Raw genomic sequence first — 23435 nt, forward strand, 5'->3', positions numbered from 1 at the left:
CATTTTTGAACCAAAACAACAAATGAAAGCTACAAAGTGCCTAATAAATATTTGTTAAACAATTTGATGAATTAATATAAAAGTTAAATTTATGCCCAAAAGTCATGAAAAGTCCAACAAAAGTTATTTATGATTTTAAAAAAAGGCTGAATTCAGGGCTTGTGATTTTGGTTGCAATAGAGTAGTGAGTATCACACTTGTGCTCCCAAGATGAACAACTATAAAACTGGAAAAAATATTTGAATCCACTCTTTTCAGGCATTGGGCAACAGATGGTGCAGGGCTGTGATTTTTGAGAAAAGAGAAATATATGCGGTGACTACACATTTATTCTAGTTTTCTACGTAGGGATATTTTGCGAACTTCAGTGCATAGAGTTAGAACCCAACAGAGAACCGTAGTCACTAGGCAGATGAAACAAAGAAAGAAGTTTGGGTTTGCTGAGGTGGTTGTGAATTGTGAGGCAGGGTACAGGGGTGGGGTTTTTGTGCAGAGATGGGGCACCAGGAATCTGTACAAGGAACCCATGAGCTTTTGGCCAAATACTAAGCTGCATGTGTTCCAGAATGAGATTCAGTGAGGACTAGCAGCGAACAACTACTGGAGTAGAGGAGTGGGATTGTGAACTGAATGGAGATTCTAGAGTTTACACAATGCTGGGAGACATTTGAGTCATGATATGCCAGAGTAGGAGGAGCTTGTGGAACTCCTTAGTATTCTGTTGAGGCCTCAGAAAGGCCATCCTAACAAATCCTAAAACAAGCTTTGACAGAATCAGACTGAGTAGCCAATAAATTAACTGCCTTCTAGAACAAAACTCAACACTTTTTAAAGGAAGTCAGCACAATCCAAACTCACACTGTAGCATCTACAATGTCCAGGATATAATAAAAAATTAGTGTATATATGAAGAAACAAATGTAATCCATAACTGAGAGGAAAAAGTGAATAGAAACATATCCAGAGATGACAAATTTTGGAATTAGCAGACAAGGATTTTAAAAGCTATGACACATAAGTTCAAGAATTTAAAGGAAATTGGCCATAATGAGGGAAAAGATCACAACAGAGAAATAAAATTATAAAAAAGACCCAAGAAGCTCAACATATAACAAGTAGCATAAACACACTTATATTGCATTTTACACTAAACTTGCTGAAAACCAGAGGTGAATTCTTAAAAGCAGACTGAGGAAAAAGTAACACATTATGCAGAGGGGAAAAATAATGATTTCTGACTTCTCATCAAAAACTTCCAAGCCATGAGATAGAGAGACAACATCTTTAAAGTGCTGGGGAATAAAAATCAATCTAAAATTCTATATACAACAAAAATATCCTTCAAAAATTGAAGATGAAATGGAGAACATTTTCTGATTGGGGAAAAAAAAAAGGTAGAGGTATTAGTTACCAGCAGATCTGTACCATAAGAAATGTTAAAGGAGGTTCTTGAGGCTGAGGGGAAGTGTTACGGAATTAGTCCTAGAGTGAAGGTTGCTGCAGATGCCCCCTTACAAACATTAAAAACAAACGTTCAGAAGGACTAAGCCTCTAAGGAATTCCTTGGTAATCCATTGGTTAGGACTCTGCGCTTTCACTGCCGAGGGCACAGGTTCAGGACCAGGACCAATCCCTGGTCAGGAAACTAAGATACTGCAAGCTGCACAGCTCGGCCAAATAAAGAAACAATATCCACCATTAAATATTGGACTTCCCCAGAGGTCCAGTGGTTAGAAGACTCTGTGCTTCCATTGCAGGGGGCCCTGGTTCAATCCCTGGGAGGGGAAGTTCCGCATGCTGCATGTTGCATCCAAAAAAAGGATTAAGCCTCAAGAAACTTAGCTGCATGCCTGAACCAAATTAAACACTCATTAAAGGAGTAAAACAAAATTATTCATTCAACATTGTAAAATTCACAATCAGAAGTTACCAGGCATGCAAGGAACCCAGAACCAGGAGAAAATGAAATATAGAAATAAATAGAAAATGAAAGAGATGACAGAATTAGCAGATGATCTTAAATTACAAAACTTATAAATATGCAGACAGATGGAAAGGAAAACATTAAGTTTAATGAATGGAATAGAAGATATAACAAAAAGACCTAAATAAAGCAAAAGGAATACCAATGGGTTTTTTTTTTGATTGAAGTATAGTTGATTTACAGTATTGTGTTAGTTTCAGATGTACAGCATAGTGATTCAGTATTTTTGTAGATTATACTCCATTATAGGTTTTTTACAAGAAAATGGGTAAAGTTCCTTGTGCTATACAGTGTATTCTTGTTGTTTATCTATTTTATATGTAGTAGCTTGTATCTGTTAATCCTATACCTCTATTTTGTCCCTCTCCCCTCCACTTTGGTAACCACAAATTTTTTTCTGTATCTGTGAGTCTGTTTTGCATATACATTCATTTGTATTATTTTTTAGAGGGAATAACAGTGTTTTTAAATATAATAATACAGATAGGTTAAAAGGATGGAAAATCCTTTAGATAGCATACTAGAATATGCCAGCTAATAAAAAGAAAACTGAATTGGCTATATTAATATCAGACAGTATACTTCAGAACTAGAAACATTGACGTAAAAAGTGACATTTTATGATGATAAAGCAGTCAGTTCACCAAAAGGATTTAGCAACTCTAAATGTAGAGCTTTGATATGGAAGAGGCAAAAAAAATCTGTGGAACTAAAGGAGAAACAGGCAAATCTGCAATTATAGTTGGAGATCTCAATACCTCTCTTGGTAAAGAAACAGAAAGAGTAGACAAAATATCAGAAGGACGTGGAAAACTTTAATACTATTAATCAAATTAGCCTAATTGATGTTTATAGGACATTCTACTAATGAACGGCAGAATACACATTATTTTCAGCCACTGTAAAACATTCACAAATATTCTGAACCATAAAACAAGTGAAAACAAATTTTAAAGCATTGAAGTCATACAGAATGTGTTTTCTGACCACAACAAAGTTAAACTAGAAATCAATAACAGAAAATCCCCAGATATTTGAAAATTAGGCAGTACATTTCTTCTTCTTTTTTTTTTTTTTTTTTTTTTGCGGTACGCGGGCCTCTCGCTGTTGTGGCCTCTCCCGTTGCGGAGCACAGGCTCCGGACGCGCAGGCTCAGCAGCCATGGCTCACGGACCCAGACGCTCTGTGGAATGTGGGATCTTCCTGGACCGGGGCACGAACCCGTGTCCCCTGCATCGGCAGGCGGACAGACTCTCAACCACTGCGCCACCAGTTCTGGAAGCCCAGGCGGTCATTTCTAAATAACCCATGGATCAAAAAAGGGATCACGAAGGAAATTCAAAAATACGTTAAATAAAAGCATATCATACAAAAAATTTGTGGAATGCAGCTAACTAATGCTTAGAAATTTATATAATAAAATGTTTATATTAGAAAAGAAAAAATGTCTAGAATTAATTACCTGAGCTTCTATCTTAAGAAACCTGAAAAAGAAGAGCTAATTAAATTCAAAATAAGTAAAGGAGGGAAATTAAAGATAAGAGCAAAAATCAGTGATATAGAATACAGAGACAGAGAAAACCAGTGAAACCAGAAGATGGTTCTTTTAAAAAAAAAGGATCAATAAAATGAATAAGCCTCTAAGCAAAGTGATAAAAAAGAAATTACCAATATTAGGAATGAAAGAGGCAACATCACTGTGGATCCTACAGACATTATGTAGGTAATAAGGGAATACTGCTAGCAGGTTTATGCCAATAAATTCAGTGACTTAGATGAAATGGACAAATTCTTTTAAGAACATAAGTTACCAAAGCTTACTCAAGAAGAAATATGCCTACAAAAGAAATTGATTTGTAGTTAAAAACTTAACAAGGACTTCAGGTTGTGATGATATTACTGGTGAGTTGTACAAAACATTTTAGGAGGAAGTAGAGTCAGTTCTACATAAACTTGTTTTTTTTACATCTTTATTGGAGTATAAGTGCTTTACAATGGTGTGTTAGTTTCTGCTTTATAACAAAGTGAATCAGTTATACATATGTTCCCATATCTCTTCCCTCTTGCATCTACCTCCTTCCCACCCTCCCTATCCCACCCCTCTAGGTGGTCACAAAGTGCCGAGCTGATCTCCCTGTGCTATGCAGCTGCTTCCCACTAGCTATTTGTTTTACGTTTGGTAGTGTATATATGTCCATGCCACTCTCTCACTTTGTCACAGCTTACCCTTCCCCCTCCCCATATCCTCAGGTCCATTCTCTAGTAGGTCTGTGTCTTTATTCCTGTCTTACCCCTAGGTTCTTCATGACATTTTTTTTCTTAAATTCCATATATATGTGTTAGCATACGGTATTTGTCTTTCTCTTTCTGACCTAGAGTCTGTCATACAGAGTGAAGTAAGTCTACATAAACTTTTTCAGAAAAGAGAGGCAAAGGAACTGTGTCCCAACTCATTTTATGAAGGTAGTATTACTGTGTTACCAAAAACCAAAGGCATTACAAGAAGACTACAGATGGGTAACTGTCATGCATGCAAAAATCACAAAATATTAGCAAATCAAAGTCAGCAATATATAAAGATAATACACCATGATGGAGGTCCAAAAGCCAGTAGATGAGGGACTTCCCTGGTGGCGCAGCGGTTAAGAATCCACCTGCCAATGCAGAGGACACAGGTTCGAGCCATGGTCCAGGAAGATCCCATATGCTGCGGAGCAACTAAGCCTGCGAGCCACAACTGCTGAGCCTGCGTACCACAACTACTGAAGCCCACGTGCTTAGAGCCCGTGCTCCTCAACAAAAGAAGAGACCGCAATGAGAAGCCCATGCACCACAACAGAGAGTAGCCCCCACTCGCCACAACTAGAGAAAGCTTGCACGCAGCAACAAAGACCCAACGCAGCCAAAAATAAATAAATATATTTTTAAAACCCCACAAAAACCAGTAGATGAGGCTGAGAGAGGAGGGCATCCACAAAAACCTGGTTGGGAATTGGAGCCCAAGAGAGGAATGCATGAGTCCATAGTGATATTTAAAAAATGAAAAACAAGGCGGCGGTTGGGGCGGGTGTGGAGGACAAAGCCCTTCCTTATAGTAGAATCTTAACTAATAAATGTAGGAGGAATAATGGAATTAGAAAATTACTCTTTGATAGCTATCACAGTAATCATTCATTCATTTAAGAAACATTAATAGAGATGTTAAAACTAATGGAGGAAAAGCTTGATGAGGTTATGAGACATTTACACAGTCTCAGTGTATCTCTTTCCCAAATATTTATTAACAGCAAAGTAGAAAAAATAATATTCTGGCAGGAATATCTCCTGGTAGATACCACCTTTACCAGGAGATTGAAGGTAACATCCTCAGTAATGAGCTAAATTGAAATCGTGCCCATCCGATAAGATGCAATGTAAGGAACATACCATCACTTCTGTAATATTGCTGCAAAGATGCATAATCTGATTCTAGTCCTGAAGAAATATTAGGCAAATCCAAATTTTGGGAGACCTTCTATAAAATAACATTTGGTAATTTTTAAAATTACCAGTCATGAAAGAGAAAATCTGAGGAACTGTTCCAGACTGAAAGAAACTAAAGAGACAATGACAACAATGTGTAATTTGAACAATGTGTAATACTATGTGTAATTCTGAACTGGATCCTATTGTTGTAAAGGACATATTGGAAGAATTGGCAAAATTGAATGGGATCTGAGGGCCATATGGTAGTAATATATCACTCAATTTCCTGATTTTTATGGTTGAAAATGCCCATGTTTAATAGGAAATATCAGTGTTGGGATATCAGATCAGCAACTTATTCTCAAGTGGTTTGGGTGAAAAGTCATGGTGTATACTGTGTGTCTACTTTTCTGTAAGCTTGTGATTATTTTTTAAAATGTTGTAAAAAATACTTTTGGTATGTAAAAGGATAAAATTCATTTATTTGAAAAATCCACATAGCTGATCTCCTAATGATGCTGAATAATGGAGGTAGATAATACAGTTCTAGTAAATCAAACAGTATTCGTTTCCTCCTTGTGTATTTTTTAAATTTACTTAAAAAATTTTTTTTACTTTATATTGGAATATAGTTGATTTACAGTGTTGTGTTAGTTTCAGGTGTACAGCAAGGTGATTCATTTATACATATACATATGTCTATTTTTTTCAGATTTTTTTCCCATGTAGGTTATTACAGATTACTGAGTAGGGTTCCCTGTGATGTACAGTAGGTCCTTGCTGATTATCTATTTTATATATAGTACTGTGTATCTGTTAATCCCAACCTCATAATTTATCCCTCCCCCCCCACCTTTCCCCATTGGTAACTATAAGTTTGTTTTTGAAGTCTGTGAGTCTGTTTCTGTTTTGTAAATAAGATTTTTTACATTCATAAGATTTTTACATTCATATATAAGTGATATCATATGATATTTTTCTTTCTCTGTCTGACTTCACTTAGTATGATAATCTCTAGGTCCATTCATGTTGCTGCAAATGGCATTATTTTGTTCTTTTTTATGGCTGATATTCCACTGTATATATATATTACCACATCTTCTTTATCCATTCATCTGTGGATGGACATTTACATTGCTTCCGTGTCTTGGATATTGTAAATAGTGCTGCAGTGAATTTTGGAGTGCATGTATCCTTTCGAATCATGGTTTTCTCCAGATATATGCCCAAGATTGGGATTGCTGGATCATATGGTAGCTCTATTTTTAGTTTTTTAAGGAAGCTCCATACTGTTCTTCATAGTGGCTGTACCAATTTACATTCCCACCAACAGTGTAGGAGGGTTTCCTTTTCTCCACACACTCCAGCATTTATTGTTTCTAGACTTTTTGATGATAGCTATTCTGGCCAGTGTGAGATGATACCTCATTGTAGTTTTGATTTTCATTTCTCTAATAATTAGTGATGATGGGCATCTTTTCATGTGCCTGATGGCCATCTGTATGTCTTTGTTTTTTCATTGAAGTATAGTTGATTTACAATGTTGTGTTAACTGCTGTACAGCAAGGTGATTCAGTTATACATATATATATATATATATATATACACACACACACACACACATTCTTTTTTTAATATTCTTTTCCATTATGGTTTATCAGAGGATATTGTATGTAGTTCTCTGTGCTATACAGTAGGGCCTTGTTGTTTATCCATTCTATATATTAAAGCTTACATCTGCAAACCCCAACCTCCCACTCCATCCCTCCTCCAACCCCCTCCCCCTTGGCAACCACCAGTCTGTTCTCATGTCCATGATTCTGTTTCTGTTTCATAGATAGGCTCATTTGTATTATATTTTATTTTTTATTATTACTTTTTAAAATTAATTTAATTTAATTTTTATTTTTGGCTGCATTGGGTCTTAGTTGCTGTGCGCAGGCTTTCTCTAGTTGCAGGAGGAGGGGTTACTCTTTGTTGTGGTGCATGGGCTTCTCATTGCAGTGTCTTCTCTTGTTGTGGAGCATGGGCTCTAGGTGCATGGCTTTCAGAAGGTGTGTCATGCAGGCTCAGTAGTATGGCTCACGGGCTCTAGAACGCAGGCTCAGTAGTTGTGGCACACGGGCTTAGGTGCTCTGTGGCATGTGGGATCTTCCCGGACCAGGGATTGAACCGGTGTCCCCTGCATTGGCAAGCAGATTCTTAACCACTGCGCTAACAGGGAAGTCCCTGTATCATATTTTAGATTCCAAATATAAGTGATATCATATGGTATTTGTCTTTCTCTTTCTGACTTACTTCACTTAGTATGATAATCTCTAGTTGCATCCATATTGCTGCAAATGGCATTATTTCATTCTTTTTAATGACAGAGTAGTATTCCATTGTATATATATGTACTACATCTTCTTTATCCATTCATCTGTCGATGGACATTTAAGTTGTTTTCATGTCTTGACTATTGTGGATATTGCTGCTGTGAACATTGGCATATGTATATCTTTTTGAATTATAATTTTGTCTGTATATATGCCCAGGAGTGGGATTGCTGGATCATATGGTAATTCTATTTTTAGTTTTCTGAGGAACCTCCATACTGTTTTCCACAGTGGCTGCACCAACTTACATTTCCACCAATAGTGTAGGAGGATTCCCTTTTCTCCACACCCTCTCCAGCATTTGTTATTTGTAGACTTTTTAATGATGGCCATTTTGACTGGTGTGAGGTGGTACCTCATTGTAGTTTTGATTTGCATTTCTCTAATAATTAGCAGTGTTGAGCATCTTTTCATGTGCCTATTGACCATCTGTATTTCTTCTTTGAAGAAATGTCTATTTAGGTCTTCTGCTCATTTTTGGATTGGGTTTTTTTTTTCTGTTGTTGAGATGTATGAGCCATTTGTATATTTTGGAAATTAAGCCCTTGTCAGTCACATTGTTTGCAAATATTTTCTCCCATTCTGTAGGTTGTCTTTTCATTTTGTTTATGGTTTCCTTTGCTGTGCAAAAGCTTGTAAGTTTGATTAGGTCCCGTTTATTTTTGTTTTTATTTCTATTACCTTGGGAGATTGACCTAAGAAAACATTGTTACAATTTATGTCAGAGAATGTTTTGCCTGTGTTCTCTTCTAGGAGTTTTATGGTGTCGTGTCTTATGTTAAGTCTTTAAGCCGTTTTAAGTTTATTTTTGTGTATGGTGAGAAGGTGTGTTCTAACTTCATTGATTTACATATGGCTGTCCAGCTTTCCCACCACTTGCTGAAGAGACTGTCTTTTTCCCATTGTATATTCTTGTCTCCTTTGTCGAAGATTAATTGACCGTAGGTGTGTGGGTTTATTTTTGAGCTCTCTATTCAGTTCCATTGATCCATATATCTGTTTTGGTGCAAATACCATGCTGTTTTGCTTACTGTAGCTTTGTAGTATTGTCTGATATCTGGAAGGTTTATGCTTCCTATTTTGTTCTTTTTCTTCAGTATTGCTTTGGCAATTCTGGGTCTTTCATGGTTCCATATGAATTTTAGGATTATTTGTTCTAGTTCTGTGAAAAATATCATGGGTAATTTGATAGGGATTGCATTAAATCTGTAGATTGCTTTGGGTAGTATGGCCATTTTAACAGTAATAATTCTTCCAATTCAAGAGCCTGGGATATCTTTCATTTCTTTGAATAATCTTCAGTTTCCTATAATTAATGTTTTATAGTTCTCAATGTATAAGTCTTTCACCTCCTTGGTGAGGTTTATTCCTAAGTATTTTATTTTTGGGGTTCCGATTTTATTTTATTATTATTTTTTAAATTTATTTATTTATTCATTCATTTTTGGCTGCATTGGGTCTTCGTTGCTGCGTTTCAGCTTTCTCTAGTTGCGGCGAGAGGGGCCTACTCTTCGTTGCAGTGTGTGGGCTTCTCACTGTGGTGGCTTCTCTTGTTGCAGAGCAGGAGCCGTAGGCGCACAGATTTCAGTAGTTGCGGCATGTGGGCTCAGTAGTTGTGGCTCGTGGGTTCTAGAGCACAGGCTCAGTAGTTGTGGCGCATGGGCTTAGTTGGTCTGCGGCATGTGGGATCTTCCCGGACCAGGGATCGAACCCATGTCCCCTGCGTTGGCAGGTGGATTCTTAACCGCTGCGCTACCAGGGAAGTCCGGGGTTACAATTTTAAAAGGTATTGTTTTTTTTACATTCCGTTTTTGATATTTCATTGTTGATGTAAAGAAATGCAACCGATTTCTGTATGTTAATCTTGTATCCTGCTACCTGACTGAATTTATCAGTTCTAGCAGGTTTTGTGTGGAGTCTTTAAGGTTTTCTATATATATTATCATCTGCATATAATGACAGTTTTACCTCTTCCCTTCCAGTTTGGATACCTTTTATTTTTTTTTCTTGTCTGATTGCTGTGGTTAGGACTTCCAATACTACGTTGAATAAAAGAGATGAGAATGGGCATCCTTGTCGTTTATTTATTTTTTATTTGGCTGCACCGGGTCTTAGTTGTGGCACTTGGGATCTTTGTTGCGGCATGCAGGATCTTTAGTTGCAATATGCAAACTCTTAGTTGTGGCATGTGGGATCTTGTTCCCTGACCAGGGATTGAACCTGGGCCCCCTACATAGGGAGTGCAGAGTCTTAGCCACTGGACCACCAGGTAAGTCATCTGGGCATCCTTGTCTTGTTCCAGATTTTAGCATGAAGGCTTTCAGCTTTTCACCGTTGAGTATTATATTGGCTGTGGGTTTGTCATAAATAGTTTTTATTATATTCCCTGTGTACCCACTTTGGTAAGACTCTTTGTCATGAATGGATGTTGAATTTTGTCAAATGCTTTTTCTGCATCTATTGAGATGACGTATTTTTTGTCTTTTCTTTTGTTTATGTGGTGTATCACATTGATTGATTTGTGTATGTTGAACCAACCTTGGGAACTTGGGATATATCCCACTTGATCGTGGTGTATGATCTTTTTATGTGTTGTTGGATTTGGTTTGCTAATATTTTGTTGAGAATTTTTGTATCTCTATTCACCAAAGATATTGGCCTGTAATCTTCTTTTTTGGTGTTGTCTTTGGTTTTGGTATCAGGGTGATGGTCACTTCATAGAATGTCTTTGGGAGTGTTCCCTTCTCCCATTTTTTGGAAGAGTTAAAGAAGGATCAGTATAAGTTCTTTGTATGTTTGGTGGAATTCTCTTGTGAAGCCATCTGCTCCTGGACTTTTGTTTGTAGGGAGTTTTTTAATTACACATTCTATTTCACTTCTAGTGATCGGTCTGTTCAAATGATCTATTTCTTCTGGATTCAATTTTGGTGGACTGTAGGTTTCTAGAAACTTGTCCATTTCTTCTAGGTTGTTGAATTTGTTGGCATATAATTGTTCATAGTACTCCCTATGGTTTTTTGAATTTCTGTGGTATCAGCTGTTCTGGTTCCTTTTTCATTTCTTACTTTGTTTATTTGGGTTCTCTCTCTTTTCTTCTTGGTGAGCCTGGCCAGAGGTTTGTCAATCTTATTTATCCTTTCAAAGAACCAGCTCTTGGTTTTCTTGATTTTTTTTCTATTGTGTTTTAGATCTCTATTTTATTTATTTTCTCTCTGATCTTTATTATTTCCTTCCTTCTGCCAACTTAAGGTTTTGTTTGTTCTTCTTTTTCTTATTTTTTTAAGTGGTAGGTTCATGTTGTTTATTTGAGATTTTTCTTGTTTTTTTTGAGGAAGGAATGTATTGCTATGAACTTCCCTCTAAGAATTGCTTTTGCTGCATCCCATAGTTTTTGTATGGTTGTGTTTTCATTGTCTTTTGTCTCAAGGTATTTTTTAGTTTCCTCTTTGATTTCATTGTTAACCCATTGGTTTTTTAGTAGCATGTTGTTTAGTCTCCATATAATTGTTTTCTTCTCTTTCTTTTTCTGTGGTTAATTTCTAGTTCCATGCTGTTGTGGTCAGAAAAGATGCTTGAGATAATTTCTATACTCTTAAATTTGTTGAGTCTTGTTTTGTGCCAGAGTATGTGGTCAGTCCTAGAGAATGTTCCATGTGTGCTTGAAAAGAATGTATATTCTGGGTTTTTTTGGATGTAATGTCCAAATATCAGTTATGTCTGTTTTACTGTATTATTTAGGATTTCTGTTGCCTTATTGATTCTCTGCCTGCAAGATCTATCTATTGATTTGAGTGGGGTGTTAAAGTCTTACTATTATTGTAGTCCTGTCAGTTTCTCCCTTTGCGTCTCATAGTAGTTATTTTCTGTATTTGCATGCTCCTATATTAGGTGTGTGTATGTTGACGAGTGTAAAATACTCTTCATGTATTCTTCCTTTTATCATTATATAGTGTCCTTCTTTATCTTTCTTTATGGCTTTTGTTTTCAAGTTGTTTTGTCTGATATAAGTATTGTGACCCCTGGTTTCTTGTCATTTCTGTTAGCATGAAATATCTTTTTCTATCCCCTCACTTTCAATCCGTGTGTGTCCTTTGCCATAGGGTGGGTCTGTTATAGGCAGTGTATTGTAGGCTCTTGTTTTTCTATCCAGTCTGCTACTCTGTGTTGTTTGATTGGAGCATTTAGTCCATTGACATTTATGTATGTATTTATTGCCATTTTAAACCTTGTTTTCCTGTTGATTTTGTATTTCTTCTTTGTCCATTTCTGTTTTTTCTTTTGTAGTTCAATGGTTTTCTTTTGTATTATACTTATGTTCTCTTCTTTTTCATTTTTGGGAATCTATTATATGTTTTTGATTTGTACTTACCTTCTTTTTCAAGTATGTTAACCCCTTCCTGTATCTGTTGGGTTGGCCAAAAAGTGCCTTTGGTTTTTAAGTGAAAATAAAAGACACATTTTTCATTTTCACAAGAATGTTATTGAACAACGTATTCACCCTTTTGTTCCACTACCTAGTGCCATTTTTCAGGCAACTTCATAATTCCATCTTCCCAAAACTTTTTATCTTTTTTTTTTTTTTATGTGATACACAGGCCTCTCACTGCTGTGGCCTCTCCCACTGCGGAGCACAGGCTCCGGACGCGCAGGCTCAGCGGCTGTGGCTTACGGGCCTAGCTGCTCCGCGGCATGTGGGATCTTCCCGGACCAGGGCACGAACCCATGTCCCCTGCATCGGCAGGTGGACTCTCAACCACTGCGCCACCAGGGAAGCCCAACTTTTTATCTTTTTGAGCAAAGAACTGTTCCGGGTGCCTTTTACAGTCTTCCAGGAAATTGAAATCTTTTCCATTAAGAGAATTTTGTAAAGACCGAAATAAATGGAAATCTGAAGGTGCAATGCCTGGTGAATACAGCGGATGAATCAGAACTTCCCAGCCAAGCTGTAACAGTTTTTGCCTGGTCATCAGAGAAACATGCAGTCTTGTGTTATCCTGATGGAAGATTATATGTTTTCTGTTGACTAATTCTGGATGCTTTTCATTGAGTGCTTTCAGTTGGTCTAATTGGGAGCAGTACTTGTTGGAATTGTTTGGTTTTCTGGAAGGAGCTTATAATAGAGGACTCCCTTCCAGTCCTACCATATTCACAACATCACCTTCTTTGGATGAAGACTGGCCTTTGGTGTGGTTGGTGGTGGTTCATTTCGCTTGCCCCATGATCTCTTCTGTTCCACACTATTGTACAGTATCCACTTTTCATTGCCCATCACAATTTGTTTTAAAAATAGAATGTTTTCATTAAGTTTAAGTAGAGAATCGCATGCAGAAATACAGTCAAGAAGGTTTTTTTTCACTTAACTTACGTGGAACCCAAACATCAAAGCAATTCACATAACCAAGCTGGTGCAGATGATTTTCAGTGCTTGATTTGGATATTTTGAGTATGTCAACTGTCTCCCGCATGGTATAACGCTGATTGTTCTCAATTAATTTTTTGATTTGATCACTATCAACTTGGTCTGCCCGACCGTGGAGCATTGTCCAGCGAGAAATCTCCAGCACAAAACTTCACAAACCACTTTTGACACATTCAGTCAGTCACAGCACCTTCTCCATATGCTGCACATATCTCTTTTTGCATTTCGGTTGAGTTTTTACCTTTCTTGAAATAATAAAGCACAGTATACTGAAAGTGTTGCTTTTTTTCTTCCATCTTCGATATTAAATGGCTACACAAAAATTCACCAATTTTGAGAAGTCTTTTTTTAAATGCACGCTGATATGACAGCTGTCACATACAACTAACAAAATTGTTTCGAACGAAGTTAAAGAGAGAGCTAAGTGCTACTAGAGCCATCTTACAGAAAAAAACGAATGAACCTTTTGGTCAACCCAATATTTCCCTTAGACTGGTAGTCATATAAGCTCAAACACATAGTAGGAAAAAAAAAATCTACATTTTCTTACTCTTATCCTCATATGATTTTGGTGTCCCCTTTTACATCTTCGTGATCATTCTTTTGCTCTTCATTGTGGTTATCATCACTTTCACAGAAATATTTTGATTTTTTTTTTAATCTGTGTACTGGCTTATTTAAGTGATTTACTTTCTAATTGTGATTTTCTCTTTCCTGTAGATTCTTCTTTTTTATTTAGAGAAGATCTTTCAATATTTCCTTTAGGATAGGTTTAGTATTGCTGTATTCTTTAGTTTTTGCTTTTCTGAGAAATTCTTCACCTTGCTATTCTTTTTTAATTTATTTAATTTATTTTTATTTTTGGCTGTGTTGGGTGTTCGTTGCTGCGCACAGGCTTTCTCTAGTTGTGGTGATGGAGGGCTGTTCTTCGTTGCAGTGTACAGGCTTCTCGTTGTGGTGGCTTGTTGTGGAGCATGGGCTCTAGGCACACGGGCTTCAGTAGTTGTGGCTTTTGAGGTCTAGAGTGCAGGCTCAGTAGTTGTGGTGCATGGGCTTGGTTGATCTGCCGCCTGTGGGATCTTCCCGGACCAGGGATTGAACCCGTGTCCCCTGCATTGGCAGGCGATTCTTAACCACTGTGCCACCAGGGAAGCCCTCCTTCTGTTCTAAATGATAATCTTGCTGGGTAGAGTATCCTAGGTTGCACGTTTTTCCCTTTCAGGATTTTGAATATGTCTTGCCACTCCCTTTGGGCCTGCAGTGTCCTTATGGAGTCCACTTGTAATTAACTCTTTGTTTTTCTTTTGCTGCCTTTAGAATCCTCTCTTTGTCTTTAAATTTTGCCATTTTTATTATGATATGTCTTGATGTAGGTCTGTTTGGGTTTATCTTGTTTGGAACCCTCTGTGCTTCCTGAACCTGCATATCTGTTTCCTTCTTTAGGTTTGGGAAGTTTTCAGCCATAATTTCTTCAAATACATTTTTGATCCACTTTTCTTTCTCCTTCTGGGATCCCTGTTATGTGTAGATTGGAATGCTTTATATTATCCCATAGGTCTCTTATGTTGCTTTCTTTTTTTTTGATCTGGCTTTCTGTCTGCTGTCCTGATTGGGTGGTTTCTGTTATTCTATCTTCCAGGTCAGTTATTTGTTCTTCTGCATTGTTCATTCTGCTATTCATTGCTTTTAGCTCAGCTTTTGTCTCTGCAAATGAGTTTTCTAATTTTTCTTCGTTCTTCTTTATAGCTTCTTGTTCTTTTTTACAGTATTCTACATTTCCATCAATAGTCTTTCTTAATTCTTTTAGTATTTTCATTATCTCCTTTTTGAAACTGGTGTCTATTAGAAGAGGTGTGTTTCATTGTTTTGTTCTTTCAGGAGAATTCTCTTGGTCTTTAGGAGTGGTTGCTGTGCTTCTTCATTTTATTTATATTTCTCTTACTTTGTGAGTTTAGGAGAAACAATTATATACTGTGGTTGTGGAGGGCTATTTATACGTGGGGATGTTCCTCTGTAGCTTGTGTGAGTTTAATATATTTGGTGCAAGGGCTCTTTTTAGTATGGATGCCTGTCACCTCTTTCCTCAGCATGTGCTTGTTGTTATTTCCTTGATAGCGGGCGTGCAGATGTGGCAGCTCGTGCCTGGTCCTCAGGTTTCTGGTGGCGGCTCAGGAGCACCCTAAGAGCATATCATGGGAATCGAGGTGGCTTGTGACCACTCCTGGAGTCCAGGCAGGCAGCGGCAGGGCCTCAGGACCACTCCTGGGGTCCGGGAGGGAGGCAGCGAGGCTCGTGACCCCTCCTGGGGTCTGGGGTGGAGGCAGTGGGGTCTGGGGTGGAGGCAGTGGGGGCTTGCGACCACTCCTGGCATCTGGATGGGTAGTGGCAGTGGATCGCGACCATTCCTGAGTTCTGGGAGGGAGGCAGCGGGGGCCAGGAGACCACTCCTGGAGCCCGTGCAGGCAGTGTGTCCTGCCCTCTGAGACCACACGCACAGGGAAAAAGGCTACAATCAGAGTCCTGCCTCTCCTCTCATGCACCCCCAAAACAATGGCGACTGGCCTCTAAGGCGGCCCAGGCTTCCTCTTAGTACACCCTCAGTTGTGCTCACACTGGATTCCAGTCCCCCTGCAGGCTGTTTCCACACAGCCAACCCTAGTCCTCTCTTTGGTTCTGATCTCCAAAGCCAGAGTTCCAGCACCCAGCCCCTGCCTGCACTGGTGGAAGAGTGTCTCAGGCTAGGGAGTGCAGGGTGGCAGCACTGACCATCTGTGTAGTTCTCCCTTTGCTCTGGCTGCCACAAACCCAGTGCTGCATTCACTTATGAGGCTCAGAAACTCCCCTTCTTTCCTAGCCAATCTCCCCACTGGTGAGGGAGTTCCCAGGGTGCAGGAACCTTTCCTCTTTCACAGCTCCCTCCTAGGGGTGCAGGTCCCATCCCAATTCCTTTCTCGCTTTTTTTTCCTTTTTTCCTACCTGCTTACTGGAGATTTTCTTGCCGTTTCAACAGTCTGAGGTCTTCTGCCAGCTTACAGTAGATATTCTGTGAGAATCATTCCACGTGTAGATGTATTTTTGATGTATTTATGGGAGAAGGGGAGCTTCATGTCCTACTACTCCACCATCTTGATCACTCCTCTGTGTGTCTTCTTTGGAGAAGTGTCTAGTTAGATTTTCTGCCCATTTTTTGATTGGGTTGTTTGTTGATATTGAGCTGTTGAGCTGTTTGTATATTTTGGAGATTAATCCCATGTCAGTCACATCATTTGCAGATATTTTCTCCAGTTCTGTGGGTTGTCTTTTCCTTTGTTTATGGTTTCCTTTGCTGTGCAAAAGCTTGAAGTTTTATTAGGTCCCATTTGTTTATTTTTGTTTTTATTTTCATTACTCTAGGAGGCAGATGCAAAAAGATATTGCTGTGATTTATGTCAAAGAGTGTTCTGCTTATGTTTTTCTCTAAGAGTTCTATAGTATCCAGTCTTACATTTAGGTCTTTGATCCATTTTGAGTTTATTTTTGTGTATGGTGTTAGAGAATGTTCTAATCTCATTCTTTTAGATGTGGCTCACCAGTTTTCACAGCACCACTTATTAAAGAGACTTTTTTCCACTGTATATTCTTGCCTTCCTTTTCGTAGATTAATTGACCATAGGTGTGTGGGTTTATTTTTGGTCTTTCTATCCTCTTCTGTTGATCTGTAAGTCTGTCTTTGTGCCAGTACCATACTGCTTTGATTTCTGTAGCTTTATAGCGTAGTCTGAAGTCAGGGAGCCTGATTCCTCCAGCTCTGTTTTTCTTTCTCAAGATTGCTTTGGCTCTTCAGTGTCCTTCTGTATTTTGAATGATATGTAATCTCATTTATTTCGGTTGTTTTTCTTTTTTTTTTTTATTTTTGATGAGTAAGATTGCCTATATATTTTCTTCAGAACTAATGTTCTGGTACTTAAGGTAGCATAATTTTTCTCTCTTTACCTTCAAAGGTTGCTCAAGAAACAGATGTTAGAGCACAGATTCGTCTGCAGTTTCGTGATGTCAATGGAGAACTTGTAGCTGTGCAGAGATCTATGGTTTGTACTCAGAAAAGCAAAAAGACAGAATTTAAAACCCTGGAAGGAGTCATTACTAGAACAAAGTAGGTGTTTATTATATATTTGAATTATCTGTTCATTTTTTTGTCTTTAGGTCTATAAAACTATGGTTTTTTCCTACTACTTTAAGTTTATTTTACGGAAGCTTATTAACTTTTTAACGGACTTTATCTTTAGAGCTGTTTTAGTTTCTCAGCACAACTGAGCAGAAAGTAGAGATCCACCTTGACTCTACACCTGTGCAGCCTTGTCCACTATCAACATCTAATTTTTTATTTGATACTATTTATCAGTTAAACAGAATGATCCCATTAAAGATTTAGTGATAATGCTCCACTCCTTTGAGTAATTTCTGGACAGTTGCTGAATTGAAGGTGCATAATCACTCAAATATAGATTGAATGAATGAAAAGTGCTAGTAATCATGTCTATAGGGAAGGATGAGATAAGCTGACAGGTGCCTTTCAACTGTTGTCATTCTGTTAAGGGCAGGTATCATATTGCAATGGGTATGGATATTGGAATTAGGTAGGCTGCCCTGAATTCATGGCTTTATCCTTGTTGAGCAAATTACTTATCATCTTATCCCTTCCTTTCATTTATTCATTTGTTAAACTAATTAAATAATTTCTTTATTTAATCAATAATGTGTCACACCTGTTATGTGCTAGATACACTGTACTAGCTACTGGCTTCTCAAGTGGATTCTTTTCACTGGCTTTTAAATATACTCAGGTCTCTCCCACAACCTCAGATTTCATTTCACTCCAGTTACGGTTTGTCTCCATCTTCCCCTTTACAGGCAATTTTTTCAAAAGAGTTGTTGATACTCACTGTCTCCATTTCGTGACTTCCTCCTGACTCCTGCTCTAGCCCCATTCTTGTACTGAAACAGCTCCAACTAAGGTCACAAATAACCTCTGTATTAATTAGGATAATGCTATTGCTATACAAAATAGACCTCCTTATCTCAGTGAATGACACCCCCATCCATCCAGTGACACGAACCTAAGTCTGTCTTGACAGCTTCCTTGCCATCTATATTCAGTTCATTACCAAGTCCTATGGATTTCGCCTAACTGGCTCTTCAGTCTGTTTCTCTCCATCTCTATGAGAACCATTCTTGTTCAAGCTACCATCGTCTTTCCCTGGTCTAATGTCTCAATCTCCTGGTCTATCTTTGTCCATTCTGTCCCCCTACAAAACATTCTTAGTACATTCAGTGTAATATTTTCAGAATACATATAAAATGACAGTAAAGACAGACACTGCATCCACTCACCTAATCTAGTTGTTAACAGATACTGGACAGAAGATGTGAAAGAAAATGGTCAATTTATCCTTTTGATGAAAGATGCTGAGAGATCTCTTGGAATCCAAGGGCAGGGATGCTTCTGGCCCTGGGTATAATGAAGTAGGGAACTTATTTAAAAGACCCTGAGGCAGTTCTCTCTATTTGATTGCTTTGTCAATGTGACCGTACAACTTAGGTCTGTTGATTAAGAATCTTCCTTGGATTTGCTTGGATGGGCATCACTAAGGTTTGCCTTTATACTCCTTTTACTGTGTGTCTTTTACTGAACAATCCCTTATCTAAGCTCTAGAGTCAAAAAGAAAACAATACAAAAGTAATTGGCAAAAATTATCTTTCTTCTAAATTAATATAATTTATACTTTGAGAACTTATTTACCATAAAATAAAAATATTACATATAAGGCAAATATTTTTAAAGTTTTAGTAATGTACATTTCATGTATATACAACTCATTTTTTATACTATCAAAAATTTATTTCATGAGAAAATTCCAAATATATTGCTGCTTTCCTAAGATTTTATTCTGAATCATTGTGGTAAGTTTAATTGATCTTTCTTTTCCTCCTGTTTAAATATATACCTATTTTTCAGCAATGAGGCTTTACTGACCTTACAGAATAAATTGGTGACTTTAAAAATAAATAAAAAATAAACTGTACAGTCTTTAGATGTTTTCAAGTACCTTTGCCTGTCTGTTATGTATCATCATGTTTTTTTTTTGTTTTTTGGGTTTTTTTGCGGTACGCGGGCCTCTCACTGTTGGGGCCTCTCCCGTTACACAGCACAGGCTCCGGACGCTCAGGCTCAGCGGCCATGGCTCACGGGCCCAGCCACTCCACGGCATGTGGGATCTTCCTGGACTGGGGCACGAACCCATGTCCCCTGCGTCGGCAGGCGGACTCTCAACCACTGCGCCACCAGGGATGCCCAAGAGTTATACCTTTTAATATGAGAAAGCTATCCACAGGGAGTGGATGAGAAGCCATTTGTTTTTGTTTTTTTTTGCAAGTACAGCATGAAAGATTGACTAAGTAACAGAATATTTTACGTAAGTTCTTGATTTTTGTTTTCTATAGGCATGGCGAAAAGGTCAGTCTCAGCTCCAAGTGTGCAGAAATTGACCGAGAGATGATAAGTTCTCTTGGGGTTTCCAAATCTGTGCTAAATAATGTCATTTTCTGTCACCAAGAAGAGTCTAATTGGCCTTTAAGTGAAGGAAAGGCTTTGAAGCAAAAATTTGATGAGATTTTTTCCGCAACAAGGTTTGTAACCTTTAATTAGATTTTGTAGTCCATTAAGTTATTGAGCCAGAGTTGCAATTTAGATGCTTCTTTTTTTTAAACAGAAAGATATTGTAAAGCAAGAAAGTCAGCAGTTATTACCTCTTATCCAGTGGCAACCAGTCAGCATATTTCCTTTCAGTTTTCTTTCTTTGCATCTTTATTTACCTGCTTGACAGTATATATGTAACATTTGTACTTACTGTTATGTCATAAGCATTTTCTAAGTTATTAAAAACTCTTTGTAAATGTAATCTTAATGACTGCATTATAGTCCATTGTTTGAATATACTATAATTTGCTTAGCCAGAAATTTGATTTTTATTTAATATCTTCAAAGGTACATTAAAGCGTTGGAAACACTTCGGCAGGTACGTCAGACACAAGGTCAGAAAGTAAAAGAATGTCAAACAGAACTAAAATATCTGAAGCAAAATAAGGAAAAAGCTTGTGATATTCGCGATCAGATTACTCGTAAGGAAGCGCAGTTAACATCGTCAAAGGAAATTGTCAAATCCTATGAGAATGAACTTGATCCATTGAAGGTAATTTGGTTTCTTGTATGCTGAGGAGAAGGTTACCATTTACCGTGGTATCTCTCACCCGAAAAGCATTATTTTTCTGTGCATTTGAATGGTGTGTATATTTCTTGAAAAAATTATCAGAGACTATATAATGTTATGGTTCATGTCTTACGTCTGTATTTAAGTTGCCCAAAGAGCTTGGATTTGAGGGTAAACAAATTTATAGCATCATATTAAATTAGTAATGTAGATCACTAAGTTGTTTTTTGTTTTTTTTTTTGCGGTACGCGGGCCTCTCACTGTTGTGGCCTCTCCCATTGTGGAGCACAGGCTCCGGACGCGCAGGCTCAACGGCCATGGCTCACGGGCCCAGCTGCTCCGCGGCATGTGGGATCTTCCCAGACCGGGCACAAAAAGTGTCCCCTGCATCGGCAGTCGGACTCTCAACTACTGTGCCACCAGGGAAGCCCTAGATCACTAATTTTTTTTTTTTTTTTTTTTTGCTGTACGCGGGCCTCTCACTGTTGTGGCCTCTCCCGTTGCGGAGCACAGGCTCCGGACGCGCAGGCTCAGCGGCCATGGCTCACAGGCCCAGCCGCTCCGCGGCATGTGGGATCTTCCCGGACCGGGGCACGAACCCGTGTCCCCTGCATCGGCAGGCAGACTCTCAACCACTGCGCCACCAGGGGAGCCCTAGATCACGAATTTTTAAATATCAGTGTAATGGCTCAACCTTACAGTTCTGTATTCTTAAGGAGACTTTATTTTTTTAATTGACAGGTCTTTCTAGGGAATTTTTATAATTTGCAGGATGTTCTTGACATTACACAAAGTTTGAAATTGGTGCATAACGTGTTGATATATTTGCAAATGAGTTAGCTTTCTAAATTCTGTGGTTTGTAAGTAAGATCTTAAAGAAATCCCATTTATTCATTTCACAAGCATTTATTAAGTGTTTCCTGTGTGCCAGGGTATACTATGCTTGGGGCTATAGGTACAAGGAGAACTACAATAGTGTCCTTGCCCCTTAAGGTATTCCTAGTCTAATTAAGAGTATTCTTAAAAATGGCTTTTTAAATTTACAGATAATGGGAGATTTAAGAAAAAAAATTTTAATTATTGATTTAGTTTTTTAAAACTCACCTATAAATGCTGGTATAAATCTTGGAATTGTATTATGGAAAAACTTTGATTTTCTGTCCCAGTGCCCATTGACATGAATGCATCTTTTTTTTTTTTTGCGGTACATGGGCCTCTCACTGTTGTGGCCTCTCCCGTTGCGGAGCACAGGCTCCGGATGCGCAGGCTCAGCGGCCATGGCTCACAGGCCTAGCTGCTCCGCAGCATGTGGGATCTTCCCGGACCGGGGCACGAACCCGTGTCCCCTGCATCGGCAGGCGGACTCTCAACCACTGCACCACCAGGGAAGCCCATGAATGCATCTTTTAATGAATATTTATTGTTTTGTGCATAGCACTGTGCTAGGTGCTCTTGGGAATAAGGAAGCCAAAGACTTAGACGTTGCTTTTAATGATCTTATAGTCTAGCTGGAGAAATAAGGAATATATTTTAAAAGATAGTTAGGATTACAAAGAAGTAAAGTGAAGAGCTATGTGAATGATATAGTTTAGAACAGAGGTTTCCAACCCCTGGGCCATAGACCAGTACCGGTCCATGGCCTTTTAGGAACCAGGCTGCACAGCAGGAGGTGAGTGGCGGATAAGCGAGCAAGCTTCATTTGCTGCTCCCCATTGCTCTCATTACTGCCTGAACCATCACTCCGCCAACCCTGCCCCAGCCTGTGGAAAAATTGTTTTCCACAAAACCTGTCCCTGGTGCCAAAAAGGTTGGGGGCTGCTGGTTTAGAACATAGGATCTTTAAGAGCTAAAAGATGGTGACTGTGGCACAAGTGAGAAAAGAAAAGAAAAAATGGGTAAATTGGACTTCATCAAAAGAAAAACCTTTTGTTCTACAAACTATACCATCAAGAAAGCAAAAACACAACCCATAGAATGGGAGAAAGTATTTGCAAGTTACATATGTGATAAGGAACGTCTATCTGGGTTATATGAAGAACCCAGTAAAAAAAAGTAACACAATTTGAAAATGCACAAAGGCTCTGAATAGATATTTCTCCAGGGAATATATGTGTGTATCCCATAAGCACATGAAAAGATGCTTGACGTCATTATTCATCAGGGAAATGCAAATCAGAATCACAATGAGCTATTACTTCACACCCACTAGAATGGCTAAAAGTCAAAAAGATAGGTAATAATTATTGAAAAGGATGTGGAGAAATTGGAACCTTCATACATGATGGTGGGAATGTTAAATGGGGCAGCCACTTTGGAAAACAGTTCAGCAGTTCCTCAAAATGTTAAACATAGGGACTTCTCTGGTAGTGCAGTGGTTAAGAATCCACCTGCCAATGCAGAGGACATGGGTTTGAGCCCTGGTCTGGGAAGATCCCACATGGTGGAGCAGCTAAGCCCATGCGCCACAACTACTGAGCCCGCATGCTACAGCTACTGAAGCCCGCGCACGTGGAGCCTGTGCTCCACAGCAAGAGAAGCCACTGCAATGAGAAGCCTGCATGCTGCAACGAAGGGTAACCCCTGCTCCCCGCAGCTAGAGAAAGCCCACATGCAGCAGCGAAGACCCAACACAGCCAAAAATAAATTAAAATAATAAATAAATTAAAAGAAAATGTTAAACCTAGAGTTACCATATGACCTGGCCATTTTACTCCTAGGTATCTTATACCCAAGAGCAGTTAAAATGTACATCTATACAAAAACTTATATAGGAAAGTTCATAACAGCATTATTCATAATAGCCAAAAAATGGAAACAATTCAAATATCCATTAACTGATCAATAAAATGTGACATATCCATACATGGAATATTATTCAGCTTTAAAAAAGTATGAAGTTCTGATACAAGCTACAGTAGGCAAGAACCTTGAAAACATGTTAA

At 38.4% G+C, this 23435-nt stretch overlaps 1 protein-coding gene across 5 annotated transcripts in view; it reads left to right on the top strand.

The window, feature by feature from the left end:
* Positions 1-23435, top strand: part of RAD50 (RAD50 double strand break repair protein) — a 233741-nt gene that overhangs the window by 145756 nt on the left and 64550 nt on the right. For all 5 annotated transcript variants that reach the window (XM_073802508.1, XM_073802509.1, XM_073802510.1 and 2 more), the window contains 3 exons: positions 17227-17378; positions 19727-19912; positions 20271-20475. In XM_073802508.1, coding sequence (XP_073658609.1) covers positions 17227-17378; positions 19727-19912; positions 20271-20475 — 543 coding nt within the window. The remainder of the gene's footprint in view (positions 1-17226; positions 17379-19726; positions 19913-20270; positions 20476-23435) is intronic.

The sequence above is a fragment of the Tursiops truncatus genome, chromosome 3 (assembly GCF_011762595.2).
Source record: "Tursiops truncatus isolate mTurTru1 chromosome 3, mTurTru1.mat.Y, whole genome shotgun sequence".
Taxonomy (NCBI): Eukaryota; Metazoa; Chordata; class Mammalia; order Artiodactyla; family Delphinidae; genus Tursiops; species Tursiops truncatus.